Source organism: Astatotilapia calliptera, chromosome 11 (genome assembly GCF_964374335.1).
Source record: "Astatotilapia calliptera chromosome 11, fAstCal68.1, whole genome shotgun sequence".
In the NCBI taxonomy this organism is placed as follows: Eukaryota; Metazoa; Chordata; class Actinopteri; order Cichliformes; family Cichlidae; genus Astatotilapia; species Astatotilapia calliptera.
In genome coordinates this window covers 35,857,953-35,874,696 of record NC_137432.1, presented here as the reverse complement: position 1 = coordinate 35,874,696, position 16,744 = coordinate 35,857,953, and the positions used below count along the sequence as shown (strand labels likewise).

At 38.7% G+C, this 16,744-nt stretch overlaps 1 protein-coding gene across 1 annotated transcript; it reads right to left on the bottom strand.

Annotated features, from left to right (window-relative positions):
* Positions 1 to 3,504: 3,504 nt before the first annotated feature.
* Positions 3,505 to 15,543, bottom strand: il21r.1 (interleukin 21 receptor, tandem duplicate 1). Its single transcript, XM_026184337.2, is given in 11 exon segments — positions 3,505 to 4,442; positions 4,444 to 5,145; positions 7,847 to 7,940; positions 9,235 to 9,310; positions 9,484 to 9,670; positions 9,785 to 9,921; positions 10,345 to 10,520; positions 11,657 to 11,768; positions 12,024 to 12,105; positions 12,397 to 12,602; positions 15,368 to 15,543. Coding segments are annotated over 9 exon segments (1,605 nt in total). The 5' UTR covers positions 12,085 to 12,105; positions 12,397 to 12,602; positions 15,368 to 15,543; the 3' UTR covers positions 3,505 to 4,382.
* Positions 15,544 to 16,744: the final 1,201 nt, after the last annotated feature.

The window sequence follows — 16,744 nt, the reverse complement described above, 5'->3', positions numbered from 1 at the left end:
CCTCAAGGGGCTGTGTATTGTAATAATACATACAGAGAAAAACCCAACAATCATGAGACCACCTCTGAGCAAGCACTTTAGCGACAGTGGGAAGGAAACTGAAACAGGAAGAAACATCAGGCAGAACCAGGCTCAGGGAGGGGCCATATGCTGCGACCGGTTGGGGTGAGAGAAGGAAGACGTGCTGTGGAAGAGAGCCAGAGATTATGTTTAAAGGATGTAATGTGTCAAATTAATCATGAAGACTAAACTGAGATGTTTTGATGCAGTTAACCTATCCCCACTTGTGGATTCCAGGTCCAAAAGTCCTGTTGAAGCAACTATTAGACTGACTATGGTCACACATGTTTTCTCCTTTCCCTCACTTACTTCACTTTTAATGTCCATCACTCATTCTGATTTGATAAATGCACAGAGAAAATCCTGAATGCAATTTGAACACACAGAAGAGTGTGCACCATTAGATGGTGAATTCACAATTGTTGCTTCATTACCTGCTCGGCTTACCTTTTGCTAAAGGTGGTGTCTCTTGTACTCACTTTACCAAACATTACTCTCATATATAATTGCTGTAACATATAAGTACGACATGCTCATACTCAGAAATACACTTTTTGAAGTCGGCTCCAGTAAATGATCACGTCTGACACTGTGGTCAGCAGCACAGGAGCACCACAGGGAACTGTGCTGTCCCCTCTTCTCTTCACCCTGTACACCTCTGACTTCTGCTACAACTCTGAATTATGCCATATTCAGAAGTTTGCAGATGACACGGCCATCATGGGGTGTATCTGGGATGATCAGGAAGAGGAGTACAGAAGTCTGGTGAGGAACTTTGTCGCATGGAGTCACACAAACCACCTGCAACTCAACACCTCAAAGACTAAGGAACTGGTTGTGGACTTCGGGAGGTCCAGAGAAGGTCCACTGCCGGTTCAGATAGAGGGGGAGGAGGTGGAGGTGGTCAACAAGTACAAGTACCGCGGGCTGTGGGTGGACAATAAACTGGACTGGTCATGCAACACAGAGCACCTGTGTAAAAAAGCCCAAAGCCGACTGTACTTCCTCAGGAGGCTGAGGTCTTTTAACATCTGCAGGAAGCTCCTGAGGATGTTTTACCAGTCGGTGGTTGCTGGAGTACTTTTCTATGCTGTGGTGTGCTGGGGGAGCAGCACAGCAAAGAAGGACTCATCCAGGCTGGAGAAACTGATCAGGAGGGCTAGCTCTGTGGTCAGCATGAAGCTGGACACTCTGGTGACAGTGGCAGAGAAAAGGACACTAAAAAAGCTGATGGACATTATGAACAATGCTGGGCATCCTCTGCACACGGCCATTAACAATCAGAAGAGTCTGTTCAGTGACAGGTTGCTTCTCCCCAAGACAAGAACTAACAGACTTAAAAACTCCTTTGTCCCACACGCCATCAGACTGTTTAACTCCTCTCTGGAGGGGAGAGGGAGGGGAAACAGGAAACAGGAGGACAAAGGAGGGGGGAACAACTAAGCTGTAGTGCCTCTTCACCTCACTGTACAATACCTTTGTGCAATACTTTTGTAAATAGTCAACAGTGCAATAGACTCAACACTTGAAATGTGCAATTCACTTGTATTTTTTTTTTTTATTCCTATTTATTCTATTTATCCCCTTTGTATATTTTATTTATATTTGTCTCTGTATTTATATATGTGTGTGTGTGTGTGTGTGTGTGTGTATATATATATATATATATATATATATATATATATATATATATATATATATATATATATATAAAACAATTCTGTAACTGTAATTTCGGTCGTTGCTGTGCTTTTTTGGAAGTCGAATTTCCCAGAGGAACCCACCCGAGGGATTAATAAAGTTCTATCTTATCTTATCTTATCTCTTATAATACCAGTGCTTGCTTTGCTAGTCCACCCCTCACAAATCTAAAAAACTGGTTATGTTTTGATTCTGAAACTATTATGATATACATGATGTTGATGCTCAGTGTCGGTTACAGAAATAATCGTGCTGAACAGAAACAAGATTTTGGCTTCAGATTGTGATACTTGGAGTGGGTGTAAATTTGGTTGCACTGTTTTTCTTTTAAACAGAGTGTTTCTCAGCCCTGAAAAGTCTCCTGTACTTATCAAGAGTTGTTTTAAAAATTTGACCCATTCACATGTACTTTCAGAACCTGTAACTCAAAATATTTAGTGTGGAGGTAAATGTTTACATGGGTACACTCAATAAAGCTATTGTACAAAAACATTAAATAAAAATCAGCTGACTTGTAAAGGTTTTTCATGGGATGACCAACACAAAACTCTGTGTATAAAGTATTATTTTAGTTTTCAAGCCTATTAACTGCATTCGAATATCATCGAGCAAATAGTAGATATGTAAATGGATCAACTGACCCTGAACCATCCCAAAGTTACGCTTCTCAGTTACTGGGGACCATGATGCACCAAGCCTTACTCCACTCATGCCTACTTCCCTCTCGAGTGGCAAGGTGGTAGAAAATGTTGTACCACTGCTACACAGAAAGACCCCAGCCGGGGTCAAACCAGGAGCCTTCTCACCTTGACTTGCAGTCCACTGGGGTGGTTGTAGCTCGGGAGCTCTCTTTGGCTGGTGGTTCAACCCCTGGCTCCCCCAAGTCTGTATGCCAAATATCCTTGGGCAAGTCACTAACCTAAGCAATCCTAAGTTGCTCTCTGATGAATGCGTGTGAATGTGGCATGTGTTATAAAGTGCTTTGAGTGCTCTGGGAGAGTAGAAAAGAGCTAAATAAGAATCTGTCCATTTACCATTCCAAATATTGAGTGGTCAATAAGAACAGAAAAGAGCTATATGACTGCAAGTACCTTACATCTGTAGCCCCATTATATGCAACTATTGCATGCCAGTAGCATTTGTATAATCTCACTCTCTAGTTTTAAGTTGTTTTTCTTTCTGGCTGGCCCTTTCTGGCCTGGTGCTGCTGGAGATGCTGTCAATAAAAAGGAGTTCTTATTTCACAAAGTCTCTAATTGATGCTCATAGGGGACCTTCTGATGGTTGGGGCTTGTTCTCTAATATTGCAGGGTCTTTATGTCACAGTAAAAAGCGCCTCAAGGCTATCACTGATAGAATGTGAAAATTATATGGATGCTAAAAGATGACATGCTAAAGCAATATTGTGATCGCAGCATAATTCATCTTTAAATATCCTTTCTAACTTATTTGATTCCGTCTTGATCAGTTAAAAGTTACACAATGTCACAGTGATTTGCAAACCATGAATTTGCACTATTAATCAACTTTATCTAGATATTTACTTTAACCCAATACATTTTTGCAGAAGATACTAAAAAAATTTAGTAACATGTATTACAAATTTTTTCAGACTTATGTCTGAGAAAATTTGCACTTTCATGCTTAAACTTTGTATGATGCAAAATTGACACAATATTAAATTTTGAGGTGCAATGACATCTCCGTAACAATGCAAAAACATTTACCATAGAACATCTCATCTATTATTCATTGATTGTGTTGACACTTTTATTTTACTGATCAATGTTTTAAACTGTTTTAAATATGGATGAAGTTACATTTAACACTTTCAAGTGAAACACAATGTCTGAAGAAAGAAGACACACAAGCAGACTCTTTACAACAGGAGATGAAGTTTTTCTGACGCATTTGTCTCCTTCCTGCTGATGAATGAGATGAAGACCAGTGAAATAATCATCCTCAGATAACATTTTGCTCCAAATTTGCACTTTTGTCTGACATTGCACAAAGCATGACTTTCAGTGGTTTCTGCCAAAATGCATTTGCAAGGAAAACAGACATTATCAATATCTTGATAAGGCAGCATGCATGCTAACAAACCATGCTTTGATAGTAACAAACTAACAAAGCATGCATGACCATGAGAAAATAATTGGATTTCAAAAAATGTTCAGGCAATCTAAATCAAAGCAGAATTTTGATTGAGGATTTGTTAAATTCTGTTGAGTCAGCATGGAACTAATCAGACTTTTGCAGCATTTTATTATTAAATTAAATCAACACTTATAAGTATGTATGTAAATGAATTTGCATTTCACAGAATCACTGTATTTTTATTAAATATTATTTATTTCATTTATTTTTATCTACTGATATTTTCAGGCATAGAGTCTCTTTCTCTCTCTCCTCTCCCTTGGAGCTGTTCTTTTAAAATAACGGAACAAGACTATAGTGCAAGAAAAAAAAACATTCAACTATAAAAAATACACAACATTACAGCATGACCACTCAACTAGGTTCTTTTTCTAATTCAAATATCATCAACAAATCCAAGTCTTAAATAAACGTGTGCCCCACAGCCCAACAATCTGAAACGGTAGCAGTCAGTCGACTTTGAATCATTGTGATTCATGGAGTTCATTCTCCAGGTGGCTTGAGTCTTCTTGAATAGTGCTACATTATCATCCACTGCTTAACATAATTTGAATTTGAGTTCGTGTGCTGATGAAATAAATCAGAGTTGATCTGATCTGCTGTATTTGAGTCTGATGCTCCGGGGCTGCCACACTCCCCAAAACCACTATCAATTGTGTCCAGGTCCACATGAGGGTAGCCATCTTCTGACTGCTCAAACGAGTCAAGGGATACCCTCTCTGGTTCATTAAACTGATCATGAGGCTGGAAGTTTAGGTTTTCCACTAGTAGGTCATTGGATATGCGGTTTTCATGCTGTGGTAATACCCCACTTTGTCTGTTCATCCTGGACATGTGAGGCTCCTCTAAAGCATAGCTGGCATGCTCTCTGTTGTCTTCCTCAAAGGAACCCAAGCTTGCTCCATCTTGGTAACTTCTGAGGGAGCTCTGTGATGTAACTTCCTCATCAAAATCTTCTCCAGATAAGGTTACAGTATGGATGGAGATGTGTCCAGTGGAGTGGCTGTTGCCCTGTGAACTGTCACCGTCTGGAAAGTGCAGCAGCATGTTGCTGTGAGGCTGCAGCATGTGGTGGATGTCGCCACCTTGATTCGTCTCGTTGTCCTCATTGTCTCGCTGCTTCTCGTCGCTCCAGTGAAGTATGTCATGCTGCTTCTCACTCATCATCTGAACATTTGGACTGATCCTCAGGTAATCATATTCACTGAATACAGGCTTCACCCATTCCTGTAAGAGAAAAAAAAAGGGGAAAACATCAAAATGCTGGACTAAAGAAATGCTAAAAAAGTGTCAGCTGAATGTTTAAGAGTGTGCTTTGTCATCTTCTCAAGGAAACAGTGTGCACCAAATGATTTGCATGAGAATTAAAAGTCTTTCTCTCTTTCCTAACAGTGTCATTCACTGGCTGCAGTGTGAGTGCCTGCCAAGCATGCTGCTACCCTTCTGCACATCCAAAAGGTCGTGCAGAAGCTGCTTTACAACCCACTACATCCACTTTTCCACTCAGGAAGTGTTTGCATTTGAATATCATATCTATTATCATTGCTCTAATGTGTGGGGGTCTTGCCGTTTCTCTCCCCACCTCCAGCTTTCAGTGTATGTATGTGGAAGGATGGGGAGGTCCCAGAGGAGAGCAAAGCTGCCAGACTGCTGGCGGAAATATCAGTTCATTTGACTTTTGTGGTAGATAATGGATTTCAGTATTTTCACTGTTACCATGTTTTACCAAAGAACTAATACTTAATTAAAAATCACCTTTTAAAAAAGCAAAACAAGTTCGCTTTAATGTTGAGAACCTTGTCCTTATCTTAGGTTCTTTTGCAAGTGTGGTTGAGACATCCGGACAAGTACCTAAGTGTCTGGGGCTTTCACAGGATCAAAAGATTTAACTGTTAGTGCCAGGACCAGAAATGTTAAAATGGTACAGGTCCTGAAATTTTTTGTTCCTACTAATACAAATACAGTTTGAAAATATCTGACATTTTAGCCATTAGAAATCATTATTTTTTTAGCAAACTAGACAAACAGGAATTAAGCTGTGACTAGTCGCATGTGGAAAGACTGCAGGAGTAGCTCAAAAGGAGCATATATGTCCTATCCTCTAAGAAAATATTAGTGATTCTTACTTTAATGCACTATTAAAGTATATCTCTTTCTTAAAATGCACATTCCTTTACAGCAACCCATATGTGGCAATGAGGTGTAAACTTTCTGCAATTACCACTGGCTTGCAGCAAGCTGATGGCCAGATAAGCATGAATCAGTTTCTCAAAGCATAGGCCACCACATCCTGGAAAAAAAGCTCTTCAGCACAACAATCTTTTTAAAATCGCTGAGAGAAAGGAAGCACTCTGCACCACAAGGGTGAAAGACACTGCAAACAAACTACAACCATATCTGAGAGAAAGACGTAATACAGAGTCAAAAAAAAGAAGGACGGAAAGAAAGGAAAAAGACTACACTGTCTTTAAAATCAAAGATTGTTTTTAAGAACTTAAAGTGGGTAAGTGGCGGTGGAGTGGGTTACCCAACAATTAGAAGGGAAGCAGTGCAAAGCCCCACTCCTCAAATGTTCCTTGAGCAAAATAATCAACTCTGTTTGGTGCTTAAAGCACCCTAGGCATTCTTTATGAAAGCGTGTGGGAATAGGTGAATGTGGTTTGCAGTAAAGTGTGTTTTAAGCCCCCCCGAAAAAGGTTCAATTACCAATAACAATACTGCCACCTTCTGATAAGAACTGGTGCCAAATAAAGAGTTACAGTGGGACAGTATGCAGTCAACATTGACTCTGTTTCCAAAACAAAAGTAACTGTAAAAATGGGTTTAAATCAGTAACTTAAAAGTTGTAATTTTAAACTACTATAGCTTGTATGTTATCAGCTACATTCCTCAAAGTTAAATAAAAGAATTACTGTTTATCAAACCAAGTAAGAATAATCTCCTCTTGCCTGATGTTGTTTCTGACATTTGCTGCAGCAGCGCACTCTACTGAACAATGTGTGCAACTGCATTCATGGCCAAAGCTAATAAATTCAACTTGTTGCTCGTACTCGGGTGAAATTCATCAACTAGAGTGAGAACTGAGGCGGAGGTGTGGGTTTTTTTTGGTCTGTCACCAAGATTGCTGCGGGGCTAATTTTATACTTTCTGGGGATGTGGAACATTTGCAATGGAAGAACCGTTCTGCGGTAAAAGGTCTATTTTAAAGGTATGTTTAAATTATACTAGCAGGTTCTTTCAATGTGCTCTACACTCCTTTATAAGCGAGATGTGGTGAAGCTGCTGTACTGGATTGTTTTTATTCTAAAGAAGCAGCAAATGAGAAGCAAAAGCAGACATGATAAGGTGCTTTATGTAAGAGACATTTTAACCCAGCTATTTAGAAATACAGTGCAGACTCTATCCGCTTGGATTTGAAATGAGTTAACATAAAGAAAAGGGAGAAATAACGATCAACATTTCCCTAAGCTTAGAAAGAAAAATAGCATAAATCACATTAGGGTAAATACACAGGGTAATAGAAGATGAAGCGATTCATAAAGAAACAGCAAAACTATTTCAAAAGTGCAAACCACAACCTTTTCACTTGTGTGCCTTTCAGGTGAAGAGCAGGCTGTTTTTAGTCTAATACTATGTCAAATCAAAGATCAAAATAGATTCACCGGTGGTATTTTCCACTGGGGTGGAACAGGTTTGACTTTTATACACAAATATCAACCCACAAGATTTCATACTGATATCTGAAAAGGTTCTTGAAGCCCCTACACACTGACTCATTCACATCACGGAGTCCCTTAGTGTGAAGTCTGGGGAAAGTCCCACAAAACAGGGTCCAGATGTGCAGAAAGTCCCCCCTGTGGCAGCACCTGCTGGCTTAATTTGGAAATTACACAAAAACGCAATGAGTGACCTTGTTTTGCTGTCTTACCTTGAAGTTCCCTTCGTAGTTGTGATACAGGGGTTTGAAAAACTCATCCGGCCTCGGGATGTACGTAATCACCTGAAGTTTTCTCTGCCAATACCTGAGACAAATGTGAAATGATTTTAAAACCAAACAACAGGCAGAAAAGGGAAAATGACATTTATAGCTCAGTGTCACGTCTTATGGAGGTGATTTTCGTTTTCAGTACGTGAGCTGAGCAGTTATGAAGCTGTGGTCAAAGGCAACAGCTACAAACTAGAAATGCTGATAACACAACAGATTTCATGTGAAAGACTGTACAGAGTTAAGCAGAATTCATTAGTCACATCTTGCTATTTGACTATTTGTTATCTATAAGACAAAATGATAAGTTTATTAGTAGTAGAGAAAATTTTCCTTTCTATGAAATGAACACTTGAAAGTTGTTAACCGCGCTGCGACTTGACCCGACTAATCCTTGTCTGGATTTAGATTTATTCTTTGAAAGGATTCTTTACCGCCGTAAGACGAGGAAAACTTTGACGCACGTTTCAGCGTTGTTTGTTGCCTAAACTGAGATGATTCTCTGGGCTGGAATGATAACAAAGGACTTTTTTTTATTATAGAGCTCTCTGCAATAATTATGACATGTGACACATGTCGTGTCACTTGGAGCATTTTTCGGTATAAAACAAGCCACAGGTTTAAAATAAACAAAGCTGAATCCAACAGTTTGTCCCTGAAACAGTTTCTACTAAAACTGATCGTTCAAGGTTTATCAGTGTAGAATCACTTTCAGCTGTGGCTAACACTGTGCCAGTGGCTAACACTGTGTTAGCCACTGGCACAGTGTTAGCCATTCATCTGTACCCGAGAGAGATGCGTTAGAATAATTTCAAAAACCCAATATCAAAAGGTGTGATCACTCCACTGAGAAGAACATTTCATCATCATTATTTGAAACAGGTAAGAAAGAGAAAGCAAAAAAAACAAACAGAACAAATGTAAGCACAGAGTTCATGTGCTTTTGTGAACTTGTGTAGGTTTCTTGTAACCGTGTGCACTTGATAAGCGAGGTGTTCTCGGTTCTCTGACACTGATGCTCTGCATAACTTCCTATGTCTGCTAGCCTTTTCAGTGCAAGAGCTGCACACGTACATGCTGCAGTGGTTTTTCTATATGTGGGAGGTGATGCCAGGAAAATGCAGATTAAAGCTTTGTTAATCATTTACTGGAAGCGTTACTGTTGACCTCCAGTATTAAATTGTTTCAACTCTGCTGAGTTATTTCTTTTTTGTGCAATTAATGAAGTTTCAGCGGAAATCTGACAATGCAAACGATTATGTTTTTAATCGTGATTGTTTGCTGGGGTTTAAAAAAGAAAAGACAAACAAAACAGTGTTTCAAATACTTACGTTTTCTGTGAATAACACAGACACAGGCAAAAAAAGAAGACCATAATGATGGCCAGGAAGATGTGCCACCAAGTACCTGGAAAGAAGGCATTTAAAATTTTTAGTCTTAGACAAACAAATGACACCCTTCCTGTTACTGAAGTGTATGCACGAAGACACATGCAGAACGTAAACGCATAAAACACTTTCAAATAAATTCGGATAAGTTTTCACCTTCAATATTGATGCTACTTTGAACATTAAGGCTACCTTTGACATTTAACGCCTCTGTTTTCCAGTTTGTAGTGGAACTCCATTCACTCCATGGACCCTGAAGGGGACATGTAGGACAAAATGTGGCTTGAACATCCACAGTATAATTGGTATGTGGTTGTAGTTCATTGTGGTTTATCAGAATTTGCATTTCTGACACTCTTTCCTTGGAGAAAACTGGATCCTGTTAGGAACAAAATAAAAAAACATCAGAATTTTGTGAGAATTTTTGAGAAATTTCACAGTAATGTTTTTTTCAATCTCACGTCCAAGTTATTGGTTTTTATATTGCTATTACCTTCAACAAGTTTTCGCTCGTTCTTATGCGGACTCTGTATCTGAGGCAGTCGGCGGCAGCGTTGTCATGGCTCCAGGTTATGTTGTAGAATTCCGCTGCGTTTTCAACTTGAACGTTTAAAGGAGGCTTAAGTTTCACTGTGAAAACAAAGCCCCAGGGGAATATTATGAAAATGTGTGCATGCCCAGAAATGGCAGCTGAACATTATTTTTAGCTTTTGTTTTAATTTCGAGTATAAAACAGACAGGTGGGCATTCACCGGCAAACAACAATTCGGGTAAATTGGGAAAGTTGCCAGAATGATTCTTGTAACTTCTGGATTTTCTGAACTCTCAATCTGTGTTGAAAGTTGTTTAATGTATGGAGGGTGATCAATAACCAAAATAGGGAACATATTTAACATGCCTTAATTTGTCTTTAACACACATTTTGATGCGACTGAAATGTCACTGGAGGACCAACAGGCTGTTTTCTGTAACAGTTTTGATGACTTTTTTATGTGTTCAGCAGAGATGACAAATAGTGAAATGTCAGACTGAGGAGTTATCAGTTTTACTTACCCACTTCACTCAGGTTCCAGCTGGATGACTCATTTATGAATGAGCTGCCTTCTTCACTGACTGTCGTGCTGCAGACTGTTCCAACTGATGCAACATCAATAAAGGGCTTATCAATTTGACACCAGGACTGAGGCGGTCGGATAACACAGCTGCCATCAACGTCTTCATCTTCACCCCTAAAAAAACAAAACTGACTGTTTTTAATGGTGTCCTGATGATTTGCAGGTGGTTCAGTCATGCGCTAATATTTCTATAAGCAAAATACACCTGAATAAAAACATAAATATTCATTAGCCCATTAACATTTTTTGAAGCCCACTGTTAAATATTTAAAGTGATTTTTAAAAACCCAAACATTTTTTTATTTGTATTATCATATATGAAAAAGAAAAGCATCAACTGATCAACTGAGGAGCGCTAAATATTTAATAAATATAATGAATATGAACTAAAGCGATTAAAACTTCAGTGGTGTTGAAACAGTGTCGCCGCCAGGGAGTGCAGTTTGTCTCTCTGGTACATACACTGTATGCTACATACTGTCTCTTTAATGAGACATAAATCTAAAAATGTTTGTTCGTGCCACCTGTTTTCTGTGACATACAGATAACGATTAAAGGCTTACACTTGTTTTAAACCCATCTTGGGCAATCAGTTCACACGGAGACGGCTGTTCGTGCAAGTGTAAACAACCACCAATAGGCTAAGTAAGGGTTGCTTTGTAGACTAAAAGCTAATGTGTCCTGATGTGTCCCCAACGAGACCCCAACAACAAAATACGTCATCAGTGCAGGACGTGGTGGTCCTTCATTGGCATCTCCTGCACCCTATTGCAAGTCACAAATTGCGATGTCAGTGTCACCAGTTGGAGTGGCCTGTAGGGCTACACACACATTAGATGGGAAAACTTTTTTGCATAATTCTCCCTAAGCAAAGTGTGCAGGGGAGATCCTCAACCTTCTAGTTGAAATGACACCAAAAGTCAGGGAATTTTGGACCCAAATGATATAGACACAAGAAAGTTCTGATGTGTCCACTTGTGGTTGGATTGACCAAGAAATAAAGTCTAAGATAGCCTATTATTGTTGTATTTAATTCACAAACACTGGTATAAATGCAACACTGGTCGATCAGCTCCTCATGCCAACTATGGCAAACAGATGAAAATCAGTTTATGCACTAAAACTGGACGATTTGACAACACATCTATACCATAAAAAAGTTACTGAAGCTGGTAATGCATAAACCAATCAATCATTTCAAACAAGCCTCCACAAAGTGTTTGCATAAATAGCCACACTGCAACTTTTACCTGCAAATGACACTGATGTTAAGGGGATTCATCGGCACAGAGGCTGCGCACGAACAGTTCAACAACTCATCGTAGTCTGTCCAGCAGGTGACATTGCAAAATGATGTAGATGCTAAAAAAAAACATTAACATTTATTAGTTTTCCAGTTTAACAATATTCTTCAAAATCAAAGCATTTCTTTTTTTGCAGTTTTACTCAGTTTTACTCAATTGAAGAAATTAATTTTAATAAAAAATGTAGCCACAAAAACCACGACAAGACAAACCCACAGCGTACAGTCAGTGCATCCGAAATACAATAAATGGATCAATAACTACAGAAATCAATGAAGTAAGAAAACAAAAAGATTACAAAGAGCTTGCTTACCTCCATGAAGGAAAAGAGCGAGGCACCACAGCAAGAAAAAGAACACATGTTGGGGAGCCATGGGGCCACCCGCTGCTAACAGCTGCATTAAACACAGAAGAATTTAGAAAAAGCTGTGGTTGTGTGGCAGAAAAAAAGTGTTTTAAAAAGATATAAATAAATAGCTTTTTTGTAACTGACTTCTAAACTTGGACAAAGTGAGTAAGTGGCTAAAAATGAATATCGGACGAGATGAGCGTCAGGTTTAGCAAGAACACTACACCGTATACTTTTCTTAACAAATTCTAAATCCAAAAATAATCAAATTAATACTGGATGATCATAATCTTGGCATTTTCAGTTTTTCACTGAGAAAAATAAATTATGATCTTACCGTATTCTAATTAAAACTCCAGCAACTTTACTGGTGAGCGAAGCGTCAGAGTCACAGATGCGCTGATGTCTGTGTGAGAACGCCAAGCGGAACAAAGCTGAGGCTGTCGGGCGTCATAGTCACAAGCGTGACTAAGGATGTGGTTTCAGACTCTTTGAGCAGAGTCAGTGTGGTGCTTCCCACCACTATGAATATGCAACAGACAACTAGAGAGAAAACGTCAACAGGAAACTGAAATTATCATCAAGACAATGCTGCCATATTTGTGTCACCTAATTTTAACAAAAAGCAGGACAAAAATAGATTTTTGAAGACCGAGGGGTGAATCCATTTTAGCATATTTAGAACCCCAGAACATTTTATTCTTTTACCGACTGTCGTAAAATGTTTTACTCTTAGAAGAATATCATATAATAATATAACTTTAATAATGCATCATTTGTTCAAAACATGTTTCATTCCTGTAATAATTTTGACACCTTCCAAAAGACCCCATCACACACCTACTTACCACCTAATAACACTTAATTGGGGCTTTTTTAGAAGATTCCAGCAAACTGCAATATGTCTAGCCATATGAGTCATAATGCTGATGCTGAGCCCCTCGGCACTCGCTTTCAGTAATCAAATTAGCTCTAAATATTTGCAGCTCACCCATTTAATAGCAGCTTTCTCGAGTCGCATTCCAGGTGTAAACAGTTTATTATCTTAAATATAAAAGAGCACAGTATCAAGCTTTATATCAGGGGGGTGTAATCAGATTGACATCACCGTGTGGGTGTGCAGACATGTCTATTTAATGTCATTGTATCAATATTAGTCAAATCCAAATGCCATTTTACCACACAATTACACAAAGCCAAGCATCTGCAGTGTCTTTAACTAGGTTAAAAGACAAAAGTGAAAAAAATAACAAAGAGTCAGTGGAACAGAGCAAAGCTTAAAATATCACTTCACCCCATGACTTCTTCTAAAGCCTTCAGACGATAATTCTGATTGCTCCAGTGCCGGACAGGACAGGCAAATAAAATAAAAAAAGAAACATGCAAAAGATGTGCAAGGGAAGTCGTGCATAATACAATAAACAATACGTTTGCACAGTCATATATCTTTCTTTATTACTCTGTCTGAAGAGTCTAAAGGTTAGTAAGGGCTAAAGCCAAATTATTAGCAAAATGGAGCTTTGACAAGCAAACCGAGCATTCACTGAAAGCAGCACTGCTCGTCTTCCTCTTCCTCAAGTGCAACTCTCAAACAAAACACTAACCACCATTTAGCGGTTAGACACCTAAATGTAAATAGGAAAAGAAGTGACGATGGCTCCTGTAATTCCTGTGTGGTTTGTCTGTCTGTCCACATGTTTCTCAGCATGATTAGACAAAATCTACCAAGTTTAATCTTATGAAATCATGCAGCTGAGAAAATGGGAGTGAAAACACCGGGCACAAATTTCCAGCTGATGTGCAGCCCTCTTTGCTAACACACAACACGAATAGTATATTTAGACCTTTTACTTATAAAAATTCAGACACAGGACAATCCTGTTGTGTTTTGCACATAGATCGCTTTCTTTATAAATCTAAAAGACAGTTGATTTGTCTTTGCAGTGGGCCTGCTGGCCTTTTAGATTTCCCAGACCTCTGCATTATAGTGAGAAGTGCTTTACATTTTTGATACAAGAGAAAATCATCAGTATATAGATGTGCCGGGTAGTATCACATTCATATAACAGCTGTGTTGATCTCTAGGCATCTCCACTTCGTTTGTTGTGTTCTGTGCTTTGTTTTGCAGCAGGTAACTGAGCAGCAATATAAAAGCGTCTTCCTTCCTGCAGTGACAGCCAGCCTTCAGATGTTCACCAGCTTAGCAACAGCACGATTCTGTGTTTTAGACACACTCTGCCATGTGTACGTGTACGCTTTACACCACTGACAAATATGTTTTTACAAAGTATCATTTTTGAAGTTACCACTTTATCTGGTCTCGCCTCTTCTTGGGCTGTGACCGAGTGTAACACGAGACACAAGGTTGTTCTTCCTATTTTTGCTCTGTCAGAAAATATACTTTAATTATTATATTTTACCTTGTTGTAAATTTCAAAACCTAAATCCAATAAACTGCTCCGCTGTTCTGTATTGAAAAATGATTGATCAGGAAATGTTTACACGCAGCTGCTGAGGCTTGCACAAACGCTCCATAGTCACTGGAGGGCGCTGTACATGAGCGTCACTTTAAACCCCCCTGCCCCCCCAGGTTTTAATGTGAACTGCTGATTTGACCAACACATTAACTGAGTTCTGGTTCTTCTTTCCTTAGAAACTAGAGAGTATGTGCAAAAAAGCAAAGGCAGTGAATTCAGACTTGTACTGCTTATTTTTAAAATAATTCGACACTTGAAATCTGCTTCTGCTGCGTTTCCCAGCTTTTACGTGGACATTTGCGTTTTTATCGAACAAATATAAAAGGTTCAGCTTATAGCTTATAAAAGGCGTTCAGGAGTCACATTAAAAGAGCCACCATGTTAGTTATCAGAGATGTGAAAATAGTAGCACACAAACCACGGCTGTAAAAGCCAGCGGTTAAATTGCATTTAATCATATTATAACAGTTTAAATACAATAATAATACAATATGTAAAACTGTTTTTCTTTTTGTTTTGTTTTAATGCATGCGTGACTTTACTGGCGGGCCTTTTTTTCGCGCGACACTCTCTTACAGTACGCGCAGACCTAACTTTGGATATGGTTCATGTACTCACCGGGGAAGCCCGCAACGATGTTTTCCTCGTTTCGTTTTCACTTTGTGGACTCATGTTGAGACTCGTTTTGTCCCAGCAGTTCTTTCTTTTCGTTGCTTTTTTAATTTTTAAAATTTTGCTCTATAATTTCTCTCTCTCCCCCCCCCCCCCCATCCCGTCACCACCACCTGACATTCATGTAATTTCACGTAATTACCTGTTGAATGTACTCACCAATTTATTAGCAGCTTTTTTTTTAAAGAGAACCTCTTGTTTTCAGACACGATATTTGTATCTACCGGGAGACTCTGGGACGTTTTTGACTCCAAACTTTTTTGGAGACTGAGAATCCAAAAAGTGGAAGAGAACCTTTGGTGCACGTACCAGCCCCTTCCTATCAGTTTATCAGTTTACAGACCCTATATGAAATACACAGCGCCCATGTGTGGTCCAGTCTCGTTATAGCAACGACATTCCTTAAAGTTACCAAATTCCACCGTAACAAACGGGCCAAAATAAGTCAGCAACAACTTGACAACCTTTGATTTTATTAGTGAGAGACATTCAGGAGACTCTGGCATGTCTGGAGACGGATGTAAAATACTCTAGTAAAAGTTAATATTTAATGTCTATTAAACATTTAATTAATATGTCAGTTAAACTAAGTTAATGTGGTGCTGAAGCAAAAATTGATAATATTATACTATATATTAGTCATGATTTGTATTTTTTCTTGCACATGTATTTGGGAGGTAAAGAGGTTCTCAGACCTCACCTCTTGAGATCAGCTTCCTCCTTCTGCTGCACCTTTCCTTTCTAGCTTGCTTCTTACTTTGCAAGTTTTGCACCTCCACGGTGGAAGTGCAACACTCTTTGCTGTGTGTACCAATCAGCAATATACTTTTTGTCATTGTGTTATTTTTCCATTTCATGATTCTATCTATAGTAAAAACAAAACAAAACAAAAACACTTTGGTAAAGTGCTGAGCTCAGTCTTAGAGTTGCTGAAGAAAGAAAGTAAAAAAAGATTAAACTAGAAAACTAAGTATGGTTTGGGAATTTTCCCTGTATAAATAAAGATTGATGCCCAGTCATACAGGGAAACTCGTGACATGTCCTTTGTGGCGATGTTATTCCCCTTCTCTGTCCCTTTGTTTTTGGATAGCCCCAAACTTTCATGTGACAAAACTGTTAATAATACACGAGAAGAAGAAGAACATTGCATCTCGGTAGTAGATATGTCTTAAACAATTCACCATCCCATCTGTTAAAATGCTTTTGCTCTTTATGTTTATGTTTATGTTATGTGTGCTCATCATTTGTCCCTGAAAGTGATTACTTACAAATAACCGCATCTACCTTTGCTCGTCCCTTTAAATTTTACTTATGTAAACTTGCAGGTTTATGAAGTTCTTAAAAAATCTTGAAATATTTTTATTTGGAGGTGTTAAAAATATTTTCATGACGATAAATGCGGAACAGTAGTCAGAGAAACTCCTGGAAAGTCTAATCAACTTCATTGTTTCATTTTTTTTTTTTCCTGAAGTCCGCAGAGTTCTTATTTTATACATGCACGCATATGCATATATAAATTATAATGTTAATAAGATA